The following is a 25,365-nucleotide window of genomic DNA, read 5'->3' on the forward strand; positions in this document are numbered from 1 at the left end:
TACTACGTTTAGAAACAACATATAGTTGCCCTTTTGACCATTTTGGGTGTTAAGTTCTTTGTCAAATTCTAATAAACACCCTTTCTCTAGAGAGACACCATTGGCATGCTTGGAATGCTGAGGATATATATAGAAAGAAGATGAATAAGTAAGCCATCAAAAAAAGCATGATTGACTTTTCATAAAGTTTACTTAGAGACAGACTGCTATAGAATCCTGCTGAGTTTTTGTACAAGACTAATCTAAATAACATGCTTTCAGTGTGCTATTGCCATAAACCGTGAGAAATGCTGTGTTTTTACATTTTTGATTCCCCAATCCCAGAGAGAATGAAAGTGCCATGCCATTATTAAGTTTTCTACCATATGTTCTAGTGTATGCAGTCTCCTTCCATTAAGATTTCTTTCCATCTAATCTAGATAGCAGTAAAGTTGATTTTTATATGTCTTGAAAAATAGGATTTCAATAATTTTTGACAGAAAAAATTTGCATAATCATAAGCACAACAAAACAATAAGATCTAAATAGTCCCAATGACCTAAAACTTTGTATCATAAAAATCTGCTGCTCATAACTTAAGCAAACAAGTAACTGGATTAATCTTTCCCAATGTGATGAATCTGATTCAAAATCCCTCCACTCCTCCCCTCCTTAGGGAAAAAGCCCCCAACACATCCATATGTGTGCAAGCACACTCAAACACACACAGACACCACATGAAAAGCCTACTCAGGCCAATTTCCACTTCACTGGGAAGCCCTAAAAATTCTAACACTTGAACCAGAAGACTTTAAATTTCAAAGGAATGGAAAAAAGTGGGAATGTCAGCTCCAGGGAGATGTCTTTTGTGGTCTCCTCAAAAAGCTACACCTTTGGCCAAGTTTTCAAGTTTCTAATAAAGTGTCTATGTGAATGTTTAAAAGAGCAAGGAGCATAGCTTTAAGAAGTCTTCCTGCACATTAATCACGAAGTATTGCTTAGAACAGTTACAGAGGATTTTCTCCTGACTGCTCTTCTTGTCAAAGACCACAGTAGCACAGACATCAATCAAATGTTCAGATTATCTGTTCCTCTAAATTTTTTCACTTAAAAGCCCAGTCAGTGTGCAAAAGGAAAAAAGCACATTTGAAGGACCACATGTGTGTATGAAGCACAAGGAGAAAGATGTGGGAGTATAAATTATGCAATTGTCTAATTAGGATTTGGAACTGACCTATGGGATTCAAGACTCATTTTTCAAGTCTTCTGAAGAGCTGTCATGCTGAGTACTGGAAATGTATACTTCTCTCCTATCCAGGAAAGACATAAAGAGGAAGAATACCAGCACCTTGAGTAGCTCACAAAACTTCTGTTATGGTTGCAATCACAGTATAAGAAGTAAGTTTTGGTAATTTGGGTCAGTAGACATAATTTTTCCAATTTACTTCTCCAAACTAAAAACATGCTAAAAAATAAAAACCAGAAGACTCAAAACTGATTTAAAGAAGAAAAATATAAGTTCACTGCTCAAAGTGATGGTTCTGAGAACATCATCTCAAATGTAACTTTTTTCCAAGGAATTAAGGTAACATTCAATGACAATAACACAGAATATTTTCATAAATACTCAGTTGCACACACAAAAGAGACAGCCAAGGTTGTCTGCCCTCTAATTCTGGATATCACATTAAAAGTACTTAGATATCAGAGTCCCTGTTTTTCAGAGGATTTGACTGCCTTCTCTGTTAACCTGGACATTCAAATTGAATAATAAACAAGTGCTGACCTTTGTGAGAAATCAATTTGAATTGACTTGTCTCAGGTCAATACCCATTAGTTGAAACAGAACCTCTACATTTCTTCCTCTAGCAGGAATCAAATCTATAATTAAAACTGCATTTCCCAAAGTTTTCACAATATAAATGATAACCCTTCCTATGCCTTCTTGTACTAAGAAATTCCTTTAGTTTTACCTTTGTGCATGCTGCCCTCTCCTCATGAACTAAACCAGTCTTTCCAGTTGTTGCACTAACCTTCAGAAACTCAGTGGTACATGCCACATCACTGTTTGCCCAATCATGTCAGCCTGTCTAATAAAGTGTATTTCATCACCTGCACAGTTTCTCTTGCAATGCACTTAGACCATCATCCCAATCTAAAAGTTGGTGTTCAACTTTCATGCATTTTAAATCTTTTGATCTTCAAATGTTGCTCAGTCAAGACATAACTGTTTGTCAAATTTATGTGCAACTGGTTTCTTTTCCTAAGAACTTCATTTCTGTGACAAACTTACAACTGAGAAAAAAAATGGTCTTGCTCTCATGGATCCACTGAACAAGCCTTACCACAGCCTGCTTAAAATGTATTTATGAAAGACCACATTATAAGAGCAGATGCAGTGTTACATGACAGTTTTCAGGCAATTTCTTCCAACTATATCTTGTATTTTTATTATTCCCTTACGCTTGCTTTTGAAAGGAGAAGCAAAGCAAGAAGCCTCACAAACCAGTTTAGTAGAATGCTTTGCAATACAGGTAGTGACTGGGAAAGGAAAGTCACTTGGTGTTAAGTCAAGAAACTGGCATCAGGAGTCTGTTAAGTTATGGAAGAGTACTGAAGACTGATAGGGAAGAGACAATTTTGCAGAACCTTTGAGAATAAAAAAATACAGATACATCCAATTGAAAGATCATGACAAAAGCATCTACAGTTTTAAGAGAAGAAAAAAACCTTAGAAGTTTATCTACACCAGATATTACAAGAAGCCAAAGGAAAACAAATCCAAAAAAGAAGACTATTAGGTATGGTTTATATTCAATAAATTCTGAAGTAAAATGGAAAAAGTGATGCAATTGCTGTTGAATAGATCAGACATCTGTAACTTCTGTTTTGCAGCATGGGATGTGCTTGGGCAAATACACTGTGTAGGACTGTGAAAGGCATTTGGGTCTCAGTTAAAGTACTGCAACTAAAACAAAGACCACTGGAATGATGGTCACGAGTTTTCAGTAAGACTGTTTCTGGCTTTTTCTCACAAAACAGTGACATCTCTATTCATGCTCAATATACTGCAGTGAGTTTGTCATAAAAAAGGCAGCAACCCTAAGGCAAAGAGAAACACTGAAAGAACAGATGATCTGGAAGAGAAAGTGATGAGGATGGAGGGAAAGTCAACATTACTAAACAAGCATGCTGTTAGCTTATCTTAAAAATTTGCCACATCTACTGCAATTTATCAGATTTGTACAGAACGCTTCAGGACAGTATTTTCAATTTCCCCCCCCCTCCTAATATATGTCCTTAACTCATCTAGAGACCTGCTCTAAAAGGATGTATTGGGTCTGGCAGAGATGGGGCTCGCTTCCCCAGAGCAGCCCTACCAGTGCTGAGCTTGGCACTGGTAGCTGGAAAGGGGCTGTGACACCCCAGTGCTGTGGGCACTGCTGAGCAGCGCTGGCCCTGCATCACTGCCCTGTCTCACACCTCACCCTCGGCAGCAGGAGAGGGGCGGGCAAAGCCCTGTGAGGGACACAGCCAGGACAGGCGGCCCACACTGGCCAAAGGGATTTTTCTGTATCATATGAGGTCTGCTCAGATATGAAAGCTAAGAGAAAGGAGGAGGAAAAAGGGAAAAGGAACTAATAACATTAGTAATTGTGACAATTGCCTTCCTGGCCAACCACTACACACACTCAAGACTGGCTTCCCAGGAAGTGTCTGGACATCCCCTGCTGATGGAAAGTACAGAATAAATCTTTTGTTTTCCCCTGCTTTCATGTGAAGCTTTTGCTTTACTAAACTGCCTTTATCTTGACATACAAGTTTTTTTCTCTTATTTTCTCCCCACCCTGGCCTGCAAAGGAGGGGAATGACAGAGCTGCCTGATGGGCATCTGGTGTCCAGCCAAGGTCAACCACCATTGAAGTCAAGGAAAGTTTTCAGCTAGGAAAACTGCTTTTATTTAAGGAGCCTAGAAAAAGCCTCTCAGCATCACAACTTTTGCTCTAGATTTTGAAACAATATTTTTTCTGTTTGTCAATGGTTTAGTGGTAGAAATGTACTCAGAACTACAAGAAAGTTCAACTACATTTTAAACACAATATACAGGATGTTCCCACCCCTTTAAATTCAAGAGCATAGATTTCTTAATAAAAGCAATACTGAAGTGCTCATACATTTCTCATACAATGCTGGTCTCATGCAATGCTGAGCAGTTCAGCCTCTTTGTACAGCTAGGAGAATATCAGAGCTGTACTAATCCTACTTGTTGACAGGACATTAAATACCACCTTGTCATTCAAATTTTACAAAGCCAACGGAGACAGCTTTAATGCCAAAAATGCTGCCTGGTTTCTTCCACAATAAACTAATTTACAAAAAGGTGCTCTTAATTTTCTTGTAAGGCATGTTATACGAATGTGCAAAGATGAGAACAACATTTAGTTACCAATACATACCAGACTATATAGTATTTATCAGTATTCACTGATGAATCTTTATGTATAGGCCTTGAAATTTTAATCTGTTGAATGAAGACAGGACATCGGGGGAATTAAGGTATAATGTTTTAAAACCTCTTAGAAGCAAGCTTCTGCTTTGCCAAATAGAGTTGTACTGAAAGCTAAACTAATTTTCTGAACATTTTTAAAGGAAATGTTCACTACTAGTGGATGAGGACTCATTTTTAGACATTTTCTGAAGTTAACAAAACTCTCAGCTTGGTTTTCTGCTATAATGACAACAGATTATGCTGTAATGTCTTAGATAAGACATCACTTATTTACTGCTGAAGTAAACTCATGTTCAATTAATGCTTTTGTTCTAGGCAGGCACACTCAAGCTCAAGTCTCCTTCAAGAAGTTTTCTTAACAACAAGCACAGATAAGTCAAATTCAAACATGATCCCAGTTTCAAATTACAGAAACATGACATAGAATTTTCCAAGGTTTGCTAAACAATAAAATCCCCAGGTAAAATGTCAGATGTTGTTAATGTCAGCAAAACAAATGAGGGTAAGAAGCATGAGTTGGGAAGAATTTAAGTCAGTACTTAACTTCACAACTCCTCAGATCCCAAAATATTTAACTAGCTCCAAATGATAACATCAAGAATGGTCCATAGTTCTGAATATTACATGAGAGCTAGATACTTAATAAAAGCAATTACTATTTGCATGAAGAGAAAAGAGTCTGGGAAAAGGCCTCATCTTGAGATATTTGTCAGGATGAAAATAAAAAAGCGATAAAGAAGTGGAAGCATTTGATACTAATTTTTAATAGCAGTAAAACATTAAGGGTTTCCACATGTGCAAAGGCACATCTGAATGAAAAAGAAAATTATTTGGACCACAGCTAGAGTAGTTATTTCACCTCTGTAAAAAACCCACCTATCTCAAAGAAGAATTTCCAGGAACACAGGTGAAATGTGATCAGTACCAAAGAATGATAAAAACAAAATCAATGTCCCAATTCTGCATTTAAGAGCATTAACTTCTACACATCAAGATTTATTTTTCTATTCATGTATGCATTAGAAGTGTGATCATTCCTTAAATGCAGGATGAAATAGCACTAAAAGACTCCTTCAGTTTGATGTTTCTGCTGGTGGCCATCAGGCCATTTAGAAACATTGGCTACTCTGTACATATAATTTTATTTTTCCAGATTTTCAAGATACATTTGTGATCAGTGAGTGAAGGAGGAATAAAGTTTTCATTTGATGACAAGCTTTTCTTATTGGAACATCTTCCCTTTCAACTGCAATGTCTGAGTACAACTATATGAAGAAACAAGACGTCAAGTGAGAAAGTAACCAGCCCCTTGGGATTATAGGAAATATTTTATCATTATTGAAATACCCAGGGACCATTAACCAAGAGTTAAGCAAAGAAAAGGAGACTAGGTTTAGGATATGAGAACTTAAAACCAGGTCTCAAACACAGAAGAAATAATACCACGTGGCAAAAAATTAGAAGCCCCTTGATTTAGCAGATCCAAATGAAAGATCATGAAGATGAGGTGAAAAGAAGAGGCTGGATGTGGAGCCTATGGCAAAAAAAAGTGCCAGTTCATGAAAGGTAAACTTCTTTTATGCTTTGAAAATGATTTAGCATATGCATGGAATCAAAAATACCTGGACAGCAAAGCGTGGAATGATGTACTTTTGCTGTCTGACATGGTGGAAAGGGAAAAAAACAAACCAGGAAGAAAGAAATCTTAGGAATGGTTGAGAAAAGACCCCAACAAAACATGATGCCTTGAAGACTGAAGCTACATGGCGGAAGGCCAGTGTGTCAGAGTAAGAAAAGACTGAAGATGGACTACACTTACAACAGAATGAAGCCCGACAGATGGAAGGCGTATCAAGGGCCGCCACCGGCGCAGACGGACTGACGGACTGGGAGCCTTTGCAGGACCTACATGATTACGTTTGGCCCAGGAGAGGGATGCTGAGTGACACAATGGTGAGGCCTTCGTTCTGCTGTGGCTAACCTGAGGCTGCGATGAGCATGGTGGTGAAGACAGCGAGGACGATGACGACTACATAAACATTAAAAAAGAACATACTTAGCCCGCTGAAACCTGAAATAGCATCCCTGCAACTGCAGCAAACAGCAACTGCAGAAATGTCCACTATTGAGTATACTGTCCTTCAACTGCTCAAATCACACAGATAATAATCAAGAATGTGTTGAATTTGAATGAAAAGATGAAAGAACACCGCAAATAAACAAAGGCATTGTTCAAATCTGAAGTTTACAGACAGATAAACTAGAGGTTATTCACACCCAGGGAACTTGACAACATGAACACAAAATAACTGACTCATTCAAGAGACAGTGTTGGAAAGTGAGGAGGGAGGGGATTTAAGCATCATTTAATAGAAGAAATCCTTCAGAAAGAGAAAGAATCAGTTTTGTCTACAGCTACAAGGGCTGTGAGCAATAGCTCTTTGGCAATTTGGGATAGCTAGACTGTGCTGCTCTGGGATTTAAGATGAATCAAGTAACTATGGCAACAGAACCCAGAGTCTTTCTTTACTGTTTCATGTCTAACATAAAAGGAAAGCAAAGGAAAAGGGAAGCTTACCGTGGTGAGGTATGCAACTTCCTAAGTTTTTCACCTATTCTTCTAAAATAGCAGGCCAGTGGCAGTACTGCCATTAACACTCAGGATCCCTTTAGTATCCGTGGAAGCAGTGGGACTATGTTAAACCATTCAAATTGTTACTATTAGAAGAAAGACCATAGAAGTATTAAAAATGACTCTCAGCTCCAACTGACAAAGTTATAGTAAATATATTAAGACCAGAAAGGACCATTGTGATGATTTAGTTTTGATCTTCTGTCCCACACAGGCCACAGGACCAAACAAGTTCAAGTTTTGCATGGATCAGAGCATACTCATAAAACAAAAACAAACATTCAAGCTTAACAATTTTTTAACTACTGAAAAAAATCAGAACAAATAAAAAATTCAATCAACCCTGTCTATAGCTACATAGAGACAATAAGCAGCATATTCATACAGTTTACTAAAATTCATAATAAATGAAAATGCAACCTTCTTAGTCCTGTTCAATGATGACATAACATGAACAATAGATTACATCATTCATCTGGCCATGATGCCAAACCAGGAGCTCATCTTCAACATTTCATCCACTATTATCCTGGAATATATAAAAATCCCCAGTGTTACCTAGAGCCTCTCAGAGAACCCCTTGCCTTCTGTCAAGAAATGAAGTTAATCTTTTGTGCTAATTACACAGCTTTTATTTGGCCTCAGAAAAACACTCCTTTGTTTAAAGCTAATCTAAAGGGCGATCCAGATTGTCCTGTGTTGATGTCTTGTGCTTTAATATCTGCTGATCTTTTTCCACTGCCTGTAAGCTTTGAGGTGTATTTTAGTAACAGAATCATGGTTTGGATAACAGAATAATGGTTTGGATTAGAAGGGCCCACCTTAAAGATCATCTAGTTACAACTCCCACGTGGGCAGGGACACCTTCCATTACACCAGGTTGCTCAGAGCCCCACCCAAATCGGTCTTGGACACTTCCAGGCATGAGTCATCCACAACTTCTCTGGGCAACCTTTTCCATTGCCTCACCACCCTCACAGTAAGGAATTTCTTCTAATGTCCAATCTAAGCCCATTGTCTTTAAGTTTGAAGCCATTGCCCTTAGTCCTGCCAGGACAAGCCTTTGCATAGTCTGTCTCCTCGGGAGCTGCAACCTGGTCACTCTGCTATTGTCTTCCATGTCACTGACAGACTACTTGATAGTACAGGTCTTAGAACCAGTCTCTGCAGAGACCCACAAGCTAACACACTAACTCATCACTGACACCCCACTTATCTGCCCTGAGACCTGCCAAGTTAGGGCAGGCAGAACAGAAACTCCAATTCCTTAAGGTATGTCCCAAATGGTGCATTCAATGGAATGACTGCAGTAGGGGCTGTGAAAACCCAAGCATTAGATAGCTTCTCTGAAAAAAAATTAATTTTCACTCTTATTAGTCAAAATAAGTCACTGTAATGACAGTTAAAACTATTTACTTTATTTGCATTATTTATTATTTTTGAAGCAACTAATGTTAGTTCTCTTTTTTTTTTTTCCTATCAAGAGAGGGACAATGAATTGGTTCTTTCTGCTCCCATATTGCTGACCTTAAAGAAGGAAGATAGGGTTAAGGATTTTTCATGAAGAGCAAGCATCAAGTACAGTAGAAACTGTAAAGCTCAAAGACATGGAACTTTACCAAATCTCATAAACTGTCCAGAGAACACAATTTTCCACAGGGTTGTCACAGTTTGGTTTTTTCCTTTAATTTCAAGCATTCTGATCCGCCTACATCTCATCAGCTCCTAATAAAAGAGGAGAAAACTAGAAAACCTCCAATCCAAAAATGGAACTACATGAATAAAAAGGAATTCAGTAATGTCTTACGATAGCTTAATTGCTATTACAGTTTACCTGTACTACTGACTGGGGTTTTTTTCATATGCTTCACTTGAAGAACTGATCTAAAATGAGACTTTTTACATTTAGATAATGCATCAGATGGCTTTAGAAATGATCTGTTATCAGCTTGCTTAAGGAAATTTTAAAAGATGATTGATAAAAGACTTCTAGAATTCCTCATAGTCCACAGACCTTCCAATGCAGGGAGGAACCTGTGAGATTAGAACCTGCTGTCAGGCAGAAGTTTAAGAGCTTTGCTGACTAGACAGTTTATGATAAAAGGCAAGAGACACTTTTATGTTTTACAATTTCGTAAGGTGCTGCCATCATAACAGACAGGATTGATAAGTCTTCCGAGAATCTGAATTGTAGTATCTTTTTAGTGAGAAACAGTTAAAAAATTGACTGGAAGCTGTTAAACTGTATACTTTTGCTCTAAAAAAAAATCCTACTTTTTAAGGACCCCTGTATAATTACTGTGAAATTGTTAATAAGATTTTGAACAATACCAAATTAAAGAATTGTTCAACAGTAGAGGGATAGCCACAATATTGAAATATTTTCTTTAGAGAGCCTTGTTTTAATTTTGCTACCATTTTTACCACAAGTCTATACTTCTACCATTCTTCTACATTGTACTTCTTTGTTTTCTGGCCAATATTGCTAAAATAATGAGAAAATAAAAAAAAAAAAAACCTTGCCTGAATGTAATGAGACCAAGAAATACTTTAGCTTTTCAAAACTGAATTTACACCATAGAATACTATTTGGGGAAACTAACACTTTAGTATTTCTAGTTAGTATTTGTCCTGATTTTTACTTCCATTCATTGAATCTTTTTATCCTTTATTTCCTGTACTAGTGGGTCCCCTAGTGAGATCAACTAAGAGAACGAGAAACTTTCCCTCTATTTAAAATATACTTTTGCATCTGTAAGAGTAGAATTTCAGCAGACAATATGTAGGAATTCTGAAAAAGCAAACTTAATACTGGATTAACAAACTAATTAACAAGGCTGTAATAACCAGAAAATTCTATGCATGGTTTTAATAATAAGCACAAATTAAGCTATGTGAACTGAGGTTGTTTTAAAATGAATATTAAAATTAAATTAGAATTACATGCTAACATTACTATGAAATTAATGTTAAATATACATCTCAAAAAAAAAGAATTGTAATTCATACATTTCACATTTAATTTAAAATATGAAAGACAAATCCTAACTTGAAACACCCTATTCAAACAAAATTTATTAACAGCTAGAAACTGCAGAAAAGTAAGAACTAGTCTGACTTCACAAGAAGAAAAGATCACAGAAGCATATTCCTGTGCTGAAAATTACAATAGGTCAAACATCTGAAGTGGTAAAACAAAAGCCCTGAAAGAGAATTCAATGTTATTGTCATATAAACCAGTAAGCACATAAAGTTTATTGTCTGAAATGCAAAAAAATACATTATAAAGAAGTTAAAAGCTTCATGGAGTAGGTCCAGAAAATGTTCAGGCAATTACCATCTGCCCCAATCCAAAATTCACTCCTAGCTGTTACTAAAATCTAAGATCTAAAAGGAATCACATACAAAGTTTGTCAGGCACCAAGAGCTGTGCTTCTGCACATACCTAAAAGTGCCTAAGTTTGATAGTGCTGAAGAGCTCGTGGCTTGGTTCACACCAAACCTGTCAGGTTCTAGAAACAGGGACCTGTTTGCTCATCTTGTTTGTGGAACCCAATCCAGCAAATTATTTCAGTCCATGTGTAATGCACTGAGGACCTGACAGGATAAAGCAGTACCTGGTACTGCATGACCATTTCTAAACAGAAATACATATTATTGATTACCTTGCTGGTGGCCACAAAAATTCATCTATCTGGAAACTCAGGTCTAGACCATCCTTGCAGCGAGAGGTTCAAATCCATGCTACCTTCCTCTCTGGAAGCTTCCCTGCCTATCAGCTCACAACCTGTGCTGGGACAGGGGCTTTTCTCTTTTTCTCCAGTCTGAGGTTGTGTCACTGTGTAGAAAGAAACGCCAGCTGCACTGGGACAGCGACAAAATGAACTTTAACTACATAACAACATGTCTGGCAACTTGGGAAACAGAAGGAGGTAGCTTACTTTCAGTCCTGGTCATTGTTTCACAGGCACAAGCCTGGGATCAGAGGCCCTGGCACATGTTCTGCATCTGCCCAGTTGCATTGTTCCATAAGCATGCAGGGACTCCTCCCAACATGCTGCTCATTATACAGTTCCCATAGAGTAATCCCTGGAGCAGAGGTGGGAGAAGGTTGAAGCAACAATAAAATGTACAACTTTTCCAGCCAAGTGGGCAATATAAGGGTTATTACAGCTTTAAGATTATTCTCAGAGAGGGTGTACTTAGTATCTATCAATCACTTTTCCCCACCACCTTTTGCAGCTTTGTTTTTCTTAAATAATTGCTCATTATTGAATTAAACACAGTATTTTAAAGGGTCTGTATTACAGTTAAAACTAAGTGTTCTTCTTCCTTAGTCATTACCATTACTGGGGTTTTTAACATGCATATTAAATCTATGTATCACACTGTCTGAAAAAACCCTCTTCCTCTTCTTTCCTTCACAAGGGTTTTAAATTTCTCAACAGCATTTCAAGCCTTTGGTGGTGGTGGTGGTGGTGAAACCTTGAGAGATATTAAGTTCCTTCAAATTTTTATAAAAAGATAAGCAGCCAGACAGAGGAGAGGGATCTGACAAAGGAAGAATTCCACAGAGGCAGAAGATGCTTCATGAGCTCATCTCCAACATTACAGAATTCACATGAACTAGAGATGTGTGCAATTCGATTGCAAGAAAAGCTTGTTCCAAACTAGATATTCCTTACATGCAACAAAAACCTGACCAACATGCAAATTCTTAGAAAGTTAAGATTCAGAAACTCCAGTCCTCACAGATCTACTCATTTTCCAACATTACAATTATCAACACCAATATTATTGAGACTGAGATTACAGACCAAACTGGGCTACATCTGCCAGCAGATCAACATCTGAGCCAGTCATTTTAGTTAGTCCTTCTGCAGCCACTAAAAAATATTTACAGTATTCTCCATGTAAGTTTAACCCATGATTAAGAATGGACAATATCCCAAGAGTATTACTTTGCTAGACATACGGGTAAAGACAAGAAAAATGGTGAGATTAAAGCACCCCAAAAAAATCTTTCCAAAATTAGTGGTCATTTATCTCTCCCTGAAGACTTAAAGTTCTATGGTCTATGTTAGGCAAAAGTCAAGCTAGATTATCACAATGGTGACTTCTGTGATCAAAAAAAAGTGTAATCACAACAAAAAGAAGAAAATTTCAAAGGTTAGGGAGCTCTGCAAAGGCTAAATCACTAGATTTTTTTTTCAAATAGTTTTTCCTTCACAAGATTTTTTTTCTGAAATAAATTGAACAGCATTGTTGCACACCAAATACTGTATTTTTGGAGTGCTTCTTCGAGCAAAGTCAGTTGATGCAACATCAATTCTCTGAGGGGTTTTAGCCCACTGTCTCGCTTCAGCCATATTGGTAAAATGTTGCAAGTCTTAAGAATTGTACACTCTTTTCTTTTCTCCTTCCAAATTAGTGGTATGATAAAGGAAAAAAAAAACCAATCAGGAGAGAGCCAAATAATTTTCTCTTCTGCCTAAGAGCAAGAGGCTGACTGTGACCTTAGCCATCACCTGTCACACTTGGCTATACCCTGCTGCTTGCTGTCTCTTACAGATAGTGCAAGAACAGCACAGGAAGCATTATGGATTGGAGAGATGCAAAAAACCAAGCAAAATAAAGAAAGAAAGAAACAAACAAACTTATGGCAGTTGATTGGTAGAGATGTTGGATGCAAAACTGTAGAAATATTTTTTCACTTGTGTTATTTATTTCTTATAAACTTGTTATTTAAATCTGTGGGTGGCTTTATGGGTGCGAATATCCTCTATAGTTATGTTTCATCCTAGGAATCAGAATTCCTTCATGCAGATTTTATGGTTAAGCATAGGATGCAGAATAACAATTCTACTGTATTAATACCTTTTTAGCAATTTGCTCAGTACAGAAATCAGATTAAGGCATGTCTCAAACACTAACACATTAGGTAACACGGCAATGCAATAAGTCACAGACTAACCAAGCACAATTTCTAAAACATTTCACATGATTCCAGTAAGCTCTTTTTCACACTTTTACTTTGTAGACTGTAAAAGAAAAAAAAAAAGGCCATAGCTAAAATTTTTAGGAACTTCACCACCTTTACAGGAGAGATTATATGCTTGTTCACTAATGCTAAGCTAAAAATTATGTATGAAACAGTTCCATCATTGATTTTATATTCTCTCAAGATGCAAATGTTTCTTTAGAGGACTATGGATTATTCAGAAGAAACATCAAGGAATATGGGTGATTTAAGAAAAAAATCCCACCATATGCTCTTGGCAGGAGCAAAAGGGAAGCTCTTTATGTTTCTTCTCTAACAATAAATTGTAATGCCCCAGGGGACCAGAGATCTTTGGAAGTTCAAGTTTTATAGCAGTTGGGAACAGAGTGCATTGATTCTACTTAGCTCTTGCCAATGTTAACGACTGTTACTGTGATCAAAGTCTAACTTCGTGCATTCCAAGCAAGATTATAGTTCTCCAGGCACATGAAACAAGTTTACAGACTACAGTTTGCAGTTATGTTTTGAGTTAAAGAAGAAATCAAGCTGTGGTAGTGTTTTTAGAGGCTGCCAACTTCAATCTGTGTTAAAAATATTCCTGATCAAATTTGTGAACAAAAGAGTATCTAAATAAACACATTGATGTGTGCCAGTATTTCAGCTCTTTGTGAACATCTGAGACATGACCTTTTTTGTGATTTTTGACTCTCTCAGTATAAACACCAGTTTTGATTTTCAAAGGCTGATTTTTTAATCAATATTTTTGATAACAGTCTAATGAGGTGCAAGAATGTTGTTTCCATTTGAAGTAGCAGCTCAGATGCTGCACCTCAGTCCATTCAAGTCTGAGCCTCATCTCACTAGAACATACAGTTCTAGTAGCCAAAGCTGTCATGGGAGATAGATGTACAAAGTGTACTAAAATAACCTAAACAGGAGGAGTTACAGAACAAAGGCAGTGTTTTCTGTGCCCTCCCTTAATAGTTGATATATTTTATTCTGCAGTTCTGTTTTCTTCTATCTTTCTCTTCTTAACAACTAATCTTAAACACTGTAGGTAAACTTTGTTTAGATGGACATTCTCATCAGCCTCAAAGGAAGAGGAAAGAAAATACATGAATGTCAGAGCTCTTAATTTTCTCCTAAGAATTTAGGTCATGAACAAAATCAAAAGCTCTTATTACTCTCCAGCCAATATCCAACACAGTTCTTACTACTCTGTAACCAATATCCAGCATAGGTATTTCAAGTGGCCATATCACTTGTGTTTATTTGCTTGATTGAAACATCATTTTGAGCCATGCTGTAATAACACCTAAACAAGTGAATTTTCCCAAGGACCACAGATCACATTCTGCTAAGCAGCAATGCATAAACGTTGCTGAAACTCCCCGGTCCAAAATAACTTCTACCTCCATCACAAAAGTGGTTCCATATGCCACAAGGACCACATGACATAACGAAAAGTTCACTCCATCACTTGTACTTTACATCAAAAAGTGCTATGGAGAGCCATTGGCAGCAGCTAGTGATACCTTATGTTACACAAAGAGCCTACCAATCACTTAACAGCACAATTATTGCAGTATTTGCTGTTCACAAAAGCTGATCTAAGTCTAGTCTGTTAAACTTTCTCCTGTCTTTCCAGGAGTGTGCCTGTAACCCCTCTGTGCCAGCATTAGCTCCTACAAGGCTACAGGATCAGCTGTTTCAGGAAGCTGTTTGGGAAGCCCATGAAGACACTGTAGGAAACTTGCCAATCTAGAATGATTTTTACGGCCACAGATACACACAGCTGGCTAAAACTTCAGATAGTATTACCAAAATAGCACCTGAACAGGAGCTAAGCATGTCAAAGCCTTGAGAAATGTAGAAATTGAATACAAATTATTCTCTGGATCTAATTCCTTGCCTAAAGGCCAATTAATATTTTTAAAAGATTTCTGTGGCATAGTTTACCATTTTCCTCGCTGCAGTCTTGAGCTGTAATGAAGCACAGTTGCAAAATTACTGGATACTGATGCCAGTAATATGAGAGCAGAACAAAAATATCTTCTACTCATGTTATTATATTCACATATTTAAAAGGTAAATTATTTCAAGAATCAGGTACTATTTTATACCTGGACAAACTTCCCTGAAGCATGTAATTGTTTAATTGAGTTAAACAATTTCTACTGGCTTATTTCTACACAAAGTGTGCCTTTGCATTTCCTCCTCTCCTACTCTCCCAGGCAGCTATATAGTAACTTTATAATATTAATGGAAATGAGGGGTAGGATACAAAATAAGTTTCGTCCCCATTTCAAATTTCAAAATTTATTTACTCTGCAAAGACTCTAGACCTGGAAGTCACTCTCATTTAATAACGTTTTCCTGTTTTCAAAAAAAAGTTCCCTATAGATTTTCTGCTCTGTTACTTGCAAATAGTTACTACAATTGTTTTGAAAGTAAGGATGAACCTCATCCTGATCACTGCTATAAATTGGTACTTTTCCTCCCTCAAATATTGCTATAACTTAGTTGTAATTGATCACTGCTGATTAGACAGCTAATGTAGATCCACAATCTGTCATTTTAATATTTTTGAAGGGTTGTGGTTTTTCAAAGGAGAGTGTGGTTTTGTTTTTGTAAAAGGGTATCAGAAATGTTAAGGTGTGTGGCAGTACAGGGTTTCAAAGCTTATGAGCTCCTCAAGGAGGCATCAGAAGAACAAGAAGGTAAAAAACCCCAAATGCAAAACAAAAGGGAAAACTCAAAGATGGCTCAGCCAAAAGCAATAAAATAAGGATCAGCTTAAAAGTGTGTACAGTTGGGCAAAGAAACAGGTTCTATTTTCCACATCTTAAGACATCCTAGATATTGTAAATAGAAGGGCATGCTCAGCAGAAGACTCATGGAAGAATAAAGAGAATCTTGAATATCTGGCACCTATTCTACTCTCAACAATAGTTGCAGTTCAGGAGCTGTCACACAGAAAAGAGTACACTGGATCTATGAAGCTTTAAGGTAAAGACCTAGATTTATTTTTTTTTGGCAGCTTTGGATATGAAATACCTGTCATTTAAGAAGGTGTAAGCTTCATCATCATAAACTTCAACAGAAATACTGTTCCAGGAATCTTACATTAATTGCCCTCATTATGGTATTGAACAGACAACCAGAATCAAACCACTCTTGAAGCCAACAAGACAATTCTTCTGTGGAACCATTCCCAGTCTTACTACTTGCTACCAAAGTAATTTTAAACAGACCTACATTATTTACACAGAAGTATCCATAAAAGTTCCCATAAGACTGCATTGGCTATTTATTGTAGCAATAAAGTGAGACATGGAGCCACACAACCCAGAAGTATTAACAGAACCTGGTCCAAAACCTGGCCTGAAGGATTAAGTGCAAATTTACAACCCTTTTAATTAGCACACTTGAAATGAATTATCAAAATGAAAACTGCTTAACAGTTCTTGAAAGTTTAATCTCCTTGAAGGAAAAAAAATCTCTTTGACTTTTAAGAAAAGTGGTTGGTTTTTTTTAACTAAGCAAATGAATCACAGCTATCAAACCTGGGAAGCCTGCTGAAGCACCCAACAAGGCAGAACATTCTATAGTTTTCAGCTTCAATCCACTTGCTTATCAATTCATCCTCATGTTCAGCCAAATAGATCCCACAGTAATGATACATCCCACAAGCTAACTGATCACTGTAAATTCTAGCAGTCATCATCTGGAATCTAGAAGCCCATTACAAGTAATATCTTGCCTAGTGTGAGGGTATTTTCCCCCTGAGAAGAGCTCTTTAAAACAAACAAAATTTAGGAGAAAAAAAATCTAATTACAGATTATACTAAAACAGAAACAAATCCTAACCACCAGACAGGATGACAAAATACAGAAATATTAGGAAAACAGCACTGCTTTATGCTATTACTTCTGAGTTTTACCTCTAGCTAGACTTACTTTATTTTGAGGTTTGAAATACTTATGTACATGAAACAGAAAAAAGCAGAAAATGCATGAGCATATTGTAAAAACTAAGTCATCATAGAGATTATAAAAAAGTCTGTGAAGACACAGCAAGACTGTCAAGGGCAATCAACAAATAAAGATTTTACTTAGAAGTATTAAAGACTGAATCCTCAAATATCTGAAACATCAGAACATAGAAAAAAAAACCCAAACCTACCAAACAGAATTATCAGAAGAGAACCTGTCTGTACTCTGAGCTGTTTTTAAACCTTCTGCAGCTCATGATTCCAGAAAATTTATGTTGATCATATGATGGTGTGTTTTTTATGGTGGAAGGAAATGTCCTTCCTTCCTAAACAAATCAATGGAGTTGACTGCTATCCATCCCACTTCTGGAAGTTACCCTGTCTAACACAGATAAGTTTTAGCAAGACTTTCTAAAAATGTGAGTGGACAGTAGTATGCAATACCTATCTAAGGGACAGAACCACCCATACAGCAGGATTTTCTCCTGAAGAACACAAGCCAAGTTAATCATCCTAAGAAAAAGTAGGCCTGCATGTTTTCTCAATCTTTACATCTGTAAGAGACATAGAAAAGATCTGTAAAGGCCTAGAAAGTGCTTTTGTTCACAAAGCATTAACTATACAGCACTTACGGTCACTAAGCAACTAAATAAACCACTTTACTCAAGGAAAGATCTCTATGGAACAGGCCTTGACTATATGGACAGTGGAGGAGGTGCATGGAGGTCAAAAACCACAGTCATAGGAAGGCAACCTTGTTCCTTTCCAGTGCTCTTATAGGAACTTTAAATTCTCAGGAAAGTAATCCTAACAAGTAATGGATATGCAGGAGGAATAGGATTCTCTTCATTCTTTCCCAAAAGGTGCTAGAAATCCTCAACTTACCCCAAAGGACAAGGCAACAACCTCATATGATCTACCTATGGTAACTTCAGCAGCTGCAAGATCATGCTGCTTATCAGTCCCTTCAACCCCTACATGGAGAGTACACAGTGACATTTAAAATGTACCCATGGAAGGAAGAAGAGATTAACTCACTTTATCTCTCAGTTACACTTCTCAGCATATTCATGTTTCATATATATATATGTTGTTTCACTTAAAAAGAATTTTACTTTAAAGTAAAGCAAGTCCTTAGGTACCAATGAATGGGGAGGCCTTGGTGCCTTGTTTAACTACCATCTGGTAGGACAGGATTTCCAGGCAATTTGATGTTCCAGTAACAAAACTTGTTTATTTCTTCCCTCCTTGATTGATGGATGAGAACTATTCTGAAAAAATGATCCTGCAAAATATATTCAGTCTTTGTACTATTTCAACTTTGGAAACAAAAAGACAGGAAAAAGTCATTTCACTAGTCTAAGGAATACCCATATTGAATTACTTACAGATAGAGTTATAAAAAATGGAATAATAAATAATTGGCAAGGAAACTAGCTATTCAATATCTGTGTTGAGGCATGGTTGCTAAGACAATCTTGTAATTTTTTATTATGAAAAGAAGTCTTCATCTTTCCATGTAATTATTAATATTTTGTATTGTGGTTATCTCGATCAGGAAACAAATTAATTAGTGGAAGTTCAAGAAGTTAACTGTCCATTATTAGGAGATTCCATCATCACTTAGGTGCTTCCTGAATCTTCATGAAGACACTCAAAACAAGCGGCCCTTGTATTTTCTTTCTCAGTCATTCCATAATATCTGCCAGAAGAAGGCAGAGACAGATCGTTCCCTACATGAACCTTACAGTACATCAAAATAACTACACAAGTTTCTCTTTCACAAGGATCTCAGGAAAATATTCAGTCTTCAGCAATTTGTTGGGATAATCACTCTTTCTGAGCTGGCCAAGAATATCTAGAAATGAACTCATTTGAGAAAAAAAAAAAAAAAAACAGACCATATTTTTTAGTCTCTTACTTAGAAAAGGAAAAAACAACAAATTTGTTCTGATCCTTCTTCTTGAAATATAGAACCTTGGCTAATTTAGAGAATGAGATAAAAAGAGAGAGTGGTGTGGTTTTTTAAATAAAACACTACAAAGGAAGTTGAGTATCTATAACAGAAAGAGTTAAACCAATTCTCATCATTTCCATTTCCAGACAGGGCAAGGGGGAGCAGAAAGGATTGATTTGCTTTCTCCTACATTGTATAGAAGACACTGCACAAAAAAAAAAAGAAAATGTTACCTACTGCACTTCAAAAAGAGAGAATGGATGAGTCACTGGAGCCACAGCCAAACATAGAAGTGTTTCTCTTTTTGTCAAACAAAGCAATGCTAGCAACAATATAATCTTTTTTTTTTTTTTTTTTTTTGTCAACCAGATAGTGAAATCTGAACTGGAAGGATGGAAAACTGACTTAGTATGACTGAAGCAGAAAAATGTTGAATGTTCAAGTTTATGGTTATTTCAGGGTTCTTTTGTCAGCTACTAGGCTGTTTTTTCCATATCACACACAATCTGTTGGGGCATAAATGCTTATAAATGTATGTAGGCATGAGAATTTATCTGAATTTGTATTGTATACAGACGGCACACACACAGCTGCAAACCAACTATTGGACTAATTCTTTTCCTGAATTATAATTTTCCAAACTCTCATTAAATGTTCGATACACTTGTATGGTTACTATGAATCTTACAGTCTTACTACAAATGTGTAACATGAAAACCTCAAGTTTCTGTCTGTTTTACTCTGAAATGAAGCTTAGAAATATCTTTCATGTTATTTAAGAGCTAAAAAAACCTAATGCAAACAACTCCCACCTCCAAAACCCACAACCAAACAAAAAGCCCGTAGGCTTCAAGTTTGGTTCCTCCCCAGCAATGTCACTTAATTTTGGACTAATGACACAATTCTGAAAACCAAGCAATAATCTCAATTTCACTGAAAACCTTAAACATGTGATTGCTTTCACATCAATTATATTCAACTCAAAGTAGATATAAACAAAGACTTTTAAAAAAAATGGATACCTCAGTCTGACCTTCATGGGCACTGGATTCATGAGTGACACGAATAGCCTAAAATTAAAATATATTTCAATCAGACATTAAATGAGAGACTTTCAGTGTTGTAAGAACCATTCTTGCACTTCATTTTATCAATTACATAGATGTAACTATATTATTCAGTGCTTATAATAAATAAGAAAGTTAATAAATTGATAGTCTCCACTTCCAAGGATCTCAGAAGACCACTCCTTCAGTTTCGTAACAGTCAATTCAGGTCAAATATCTCAGTTTGTAATGGGACTTTTGCACACAGAAAATGCTTTTTTAAGCTATCATTTTGAGCAGAAAAAATAATTTAGATAGAAGCTCCCATCAGTCATTTTGTGTCCAACATTTCCATGGAAAATGTCATAAATCTCTGCTGTTTCTGTTTGTTACTACTTCCTTTAGCCACATGTAAACGCTTCTATTCCTGAGGGCTTCACAATGTGCTCTGACTTAAAAATCATCAAGATTTTCATTTTGAGAGAGGACCCTCATGACCATCAGGAGCAACAGCACCGTCCTCCATCCACCACTGGCCAGATGTTTCAGCCACATCCTTTCAAACAGCACTAATGATGTGGCTAACCACATTATCAGCTAGCTCATCTCATGGTTGAGCATGGTAGGGGAAGGAGATCATATTTCAGCCAAATCAGCTCTTTGTGTGCCTCAACTGCTAAGCGCATGGAGATATGACCAGAAGGCACAAATTAAAAGAGGCAGCAAAAGGACTATCCTTTCAGCAATAGTCCCAGATCAGCTTAAATTGACCATTAAACTATATCCTGAACCCATAAAAAGAAAAGATTATGCACACATTTCTCATGCATTTCAAAGTAATTTTAAACTAAGCCAGGGAATTAATGTGGATGAGAACATTGACAAAATCCGTTCTGCTGACTGAGCTATGGGCAGGCAGGAAAACTCTAAAATACCAAAGCAGAGTTTCCTTTGTGGCAACTGTCTGATCACAAGTTCACTGTAAAATCAAATTTGTTTAGCTGCTTCACTGAGTCAACCCCCAAGGACAGTACCTGCTCATGCAAGTAATTCTTACACCATTTTAAATAAAAGTAAAAACACATGATACTAACTTCATAAGTTTCTAGGTATTTGGCCCTCTCTTCAGGAGTCATAGATAATGAATCTTCTAGGAACTTTTTCAGTGAAGAATTAGTTTCTTAAAAAAATTTAAAAAGACATAATTAGTGTCATGTTTTAATTCCAACTTCATTCACAGCTTACAGAATCCAACAAAAGATCTGAAGATAAGATAGAATTGCACTGTATTTTTAAGACACAGAAGGCTGACTGCACTTTGTAATGTTTCAAGTGCTTTAGCTCATAAATTAGTATAAAATAATAATTTTGTAATTATAGGTAAAAATGCACTCTTTCAGCCTTTATGAATGGTTATATTCAGAGAAAATAGTACAAAACATATCCTTCCCTCCATGGCTTCCCACAGTTGAGGAAAAAAAGGGAGAAGCTAGCAAAAACCAAACCAAAAAAATCTTACCAAAGTTCATTTTATCTCTGTTGTTTGCAATAGCATGAATGAGCCCAATTGTCCCACAAGCATTGTTAATGGTCTGCTTCATGAAATACACTGATGATTTGACATCTTGTCCCTTAGCTTTTATCCTCTCTTCTTCCTCTGTTCTGAAGGTTTCATACTAGAAGGAAAGTTAGACACAAATAGTTAGTTATTCAACAAATAGTACAAATAGCTTCATCATTCAAGACAAAACAATTTATAAAACACAACAGCTAATTACTACTGCCATTTGAAATGTTTAACACATGTGGTCCAACAAGTGTATTAAACTTACCTGAACTGCTCTATGCTGTTTCTTAACCCAATGCCTTCACACTTGAAACATCATTTTGAATATGTGTAATCTAAAACAACTTTAAAAATTTTCAAAGTATTTCCTTTATCTGAGCTCATGTCACCATCTCTCCTCAATGCAACTTTAATGGCTTTTTAAGGACAGAAGTGTCAAAGTGCTATCAAGAAAGCCATAATACTTCAGGTGATTAATCATCATAAAGCATTCTTTAAATGTTCCACTGTTACATTTCATTTTTCCCAGGAATTTAAAATAAGATCTATATAACACCCAAGCCATCAAAACAGGCCTTTCTGAAGCAATATTCATAAAGTAAACTTTTATTTTCTGTAGCAAAAAGAGAATTTGCTTTGACTGAACAATCTAAAATACTTGTTTTATAACGATCATATGTGACTAAAACCTGTTATACTGTGCAATAGTGTGTCAGTTTTGTGCTTTTTTTTTTTGTTGTCGCTGGCTGTGATTTGTTGGATCTTTTGCAGAGGGTTTCTGTTATGGGGCTTTTTTACTGGATTTGTTTGAGATTTTTGTTTATTTTCTTTTGTTAAATTTTAATTTTGAACAGAAAAATAAATAAATAAATCGACAAATGTTCCAGTTAATGATTCTTCCTTTGCCTCTTTTATTAGGTACTTTTGCAGACAAAAAAAAAAAAGAATTCTGAAGTAGATGGGCTTTTTTATACAAGTATGATGAAAGTAAAGTAAGACTGCAGAATGTTACCAAGGAACTCTTCCTGCAAACTCCTGAGAAATTTCCCTTGTCTGTACTGTCATGACAAACAAAACTAAAAACTTCCAGCACCATATTTCACTTTTGGAGGTTGCCTCAATGTTCTGAATAGGCTAACCAAAAGCAAGAGCATTATAAACCATTTTAATTTGGTTTATCTACAAGCTAACAAAAAATAGCCTTAATTGAGATAAAAATTTCACAGAGTTCAATCAGACAAAAGTTCAGACTAGAGAAGTGAACAATACAGCTGCCATTCATTCCTTCCCAACTAAAATAAAATCCACAGAAAAAATAAATATATAAGTGCTGAGAATACCAAAAATACAATTTTGAGCAAGGGATAGACCAGATCTCAACAGATTCTTCCTAAGCTAAGCGATATCCCAAAATTTAGATTCATTTGGATCTATTCATTCATTAGGCTCACAATGCCAACACCCACAATATTCACTTTGTCTACAACATACTATGCAGACTAAGAAAGCATTGACCTTTAAAGTGTACAACAACCCTAAAATTATCTGAATGCTAACAAGAGTAGCTTGCCCTAAAAGCAAGTTCTAGGAAACTGATATACAGGAACCACAGAACCACTGAACTTCCAGACAGAAGAACAGACAGACAGTGAAAAAAGTGTTAACAAAGGCAGCAAAACTAATAGGCACTTTCATAAATAGGCAGCAAAACTAATAGGCACCTTCTAGACACACCCAAGAAACAAATAAATCATAAAAATCATAAATTAAATAAAAGTGTAATTTTACAGGCCATTTTGAAAGGGAGACTGAGGAGGGAAAAACTACTCTAGAAATACCAAATAATGCTCAAGGGTCTTGTGGAGTTCACAGTGACCAACAAAAGCTTCATAACACTGGGACCTCCCATGAAACATTCACTGTTCACACAGCCAGGCTAAACAGTGATAGAAACATTTGTGTCCCTGATGTTCCCGAAGGTTAACATGCTGAACATTTGCCTGTGCTCAGATTTGACTGATTGATGCAACAGAGCAAATGTTGTTTCTCTGGTTTTGTTTGTCATATGTTTCTTTAGGATGAAATCAGATACACCTTCTGGACAAGAGCAAGGTTCTTTCCTACGGGATAATGCTCCCACAGCATGATCCAAAAAAATGGTTTGCACAAGCAGGGAGTCAAAAGAAAAGTGACAGTCAGACCTGTACCTCCAACAGCCAGACAGAAATGGCAGTACACAGAAAACAATGCCTCAAAGGTGACAAAAAAGGACATTTCCTGAGGACAGGTGAGTTGAAAGTCTGTTTAAGCTCAAAACTATCAAGGTGGCTGAAATCAAGCTTGAGAAGTACTGCCTGCATAGCTGCTCTGGAGAAACTGAGAATGCAGAGGGTTACAGGACATAATGTGTAGGAAGACTGACCTGTCACTCCTGTCTATTTAAACACCTTGTGTTCAGAAGTTAAGCATCAATAGCTAAGTGATTTGTCCTTATAAGCTGCATATTCTTTTGGAGAGACATATTAAAAGAATTAATTGTGGACAGAATTCACTTCAACCTTTTTGGCTGACCTTGTCACAATCATGTAATACTCTTATAAATTGAAAGATCAATTGAATCACACTAGTAAAGGCATGTGATGACACAAAATAAGCACATTGAAGATTTAATCAAAGTCTAACACAGTGAAAGATGGAGGGGAAATTGTCTTTCATCTTAATAGTACATCCCATCCCAAGAAGTGAAAGCCACATCAATACTGATGACCAAACTGAAAGTGGATTGAAGACTGAAGGACTGTCAGTGTAACAGGACAAAAACTCAAAAAGGAGTAGCATATTGTCCTACACCTTATTTCTTATTTTCCTTATGCTGTTGGAGCTTTCTGCTAAAATTAGCAAACTGAGCCATTTCATAGCGCCTATTATAAAAAATACCTTAAATTGCCTGTAATAGAAAAGTGTGAGGCATATTTCTTTGTGCTTCTACATTAGCTTTTCCCATTCTGATTTGAAATCAGAAATATACATGCAAGGTTATCAAAAGAAGCATTTTTTGTGTTATTTTTAATGAAGAAGTCTCGAATAAAGCTTGAGTCTCATTTTGATTCTAATATGACAGCCAAGTACAAGATTCAAACTTACATTCCCATTTCACTTATGACAAGAGCAATTAACTGATGATTAAATAAACATTTACCTTTTCTGTTATTGGAAAGAGAAGTAGTACTGCACATACAGGTCTTGGCACCATGCTAAGCAGTTCTGGTTCCATACCATAAACATCTACAAACTGCCAGTCAGGATGTATACCCAACTGTTTCAGGAACTGGAAGAGGAAAAAAAAACATAATATTAAACAAGAACACTCAAACATCTATCTTTTCAAAAGCATAACAGAGTATCCACAATGTGAAATACATTAAAACAACCCATGCTTTCTAAAATTTAAGGAGAATAAAAGAGATATAAGTTTTAATAATTAAGGCTGAATAAATCACAAACTCCCATGTTTTATGTATTTAAATAGTCTTTACAGAAGGAAAGTGGAAACACTCCCAGCACTATTTACTGAAGCATCAAAGCATTTCAACCATCTAAAAAGTGTTCTGTCACAAAACAGAAGATTTTGTGAATCTGTTTTTACTGAATATTTATGTTAACTAGAAATCATCAGAG

General features: G+C 36.4%; 1 protein-coding gene across 1 annotated transcript in view; it reads right to left on the reverse strand.

Annotated features, from left to right (window-relative positions):
• UCHL3 (ubiquitin C-terminal hydrolase L3) overlaps nt 1–25,365 on the reverse strand; it is a 44,710-nt gene that overhangs the window by 9,849 nt on the left and 9,496 nt on the right. The window contains exons 3-6 of the mRNA XM_058018335.1: nt 24,887–25,015; nt 21,640–21,796; nt 21,215–21,300; nt 20,097–20,144 (exon numbers count right to left, since the gene is read on the reverse strand). Of these exons, the coding sequence (XP_057874318.1) occupies nt 20,097–20,144; nt 21,215–21,300; nt 21,640–21,796; nt 24,887–25,015 (420 nt within the window). The remainder of the gene's footprint in view (nt 1–20,096; nt 20,145–21,214; nt 21,301–21,639; nt 21,797–24,886; nt 25,016–25,365) is intronic.

Source organism: Melospiza georgiana, chromosome 2 (assembly GCF_028018845.1).
Source record: "Melospiza georgiana isolate bMelGeo1 chromosome 2, bMelGeo1.pri, whole genome shotgun sequence".
Taxonomy (NCBI): domain Eukaryota; kingdom Metazoa; phylum Chordata; class Aves; order Passeriformes; family Passerellidae; genus Melospiza; species Melospiza georgiana.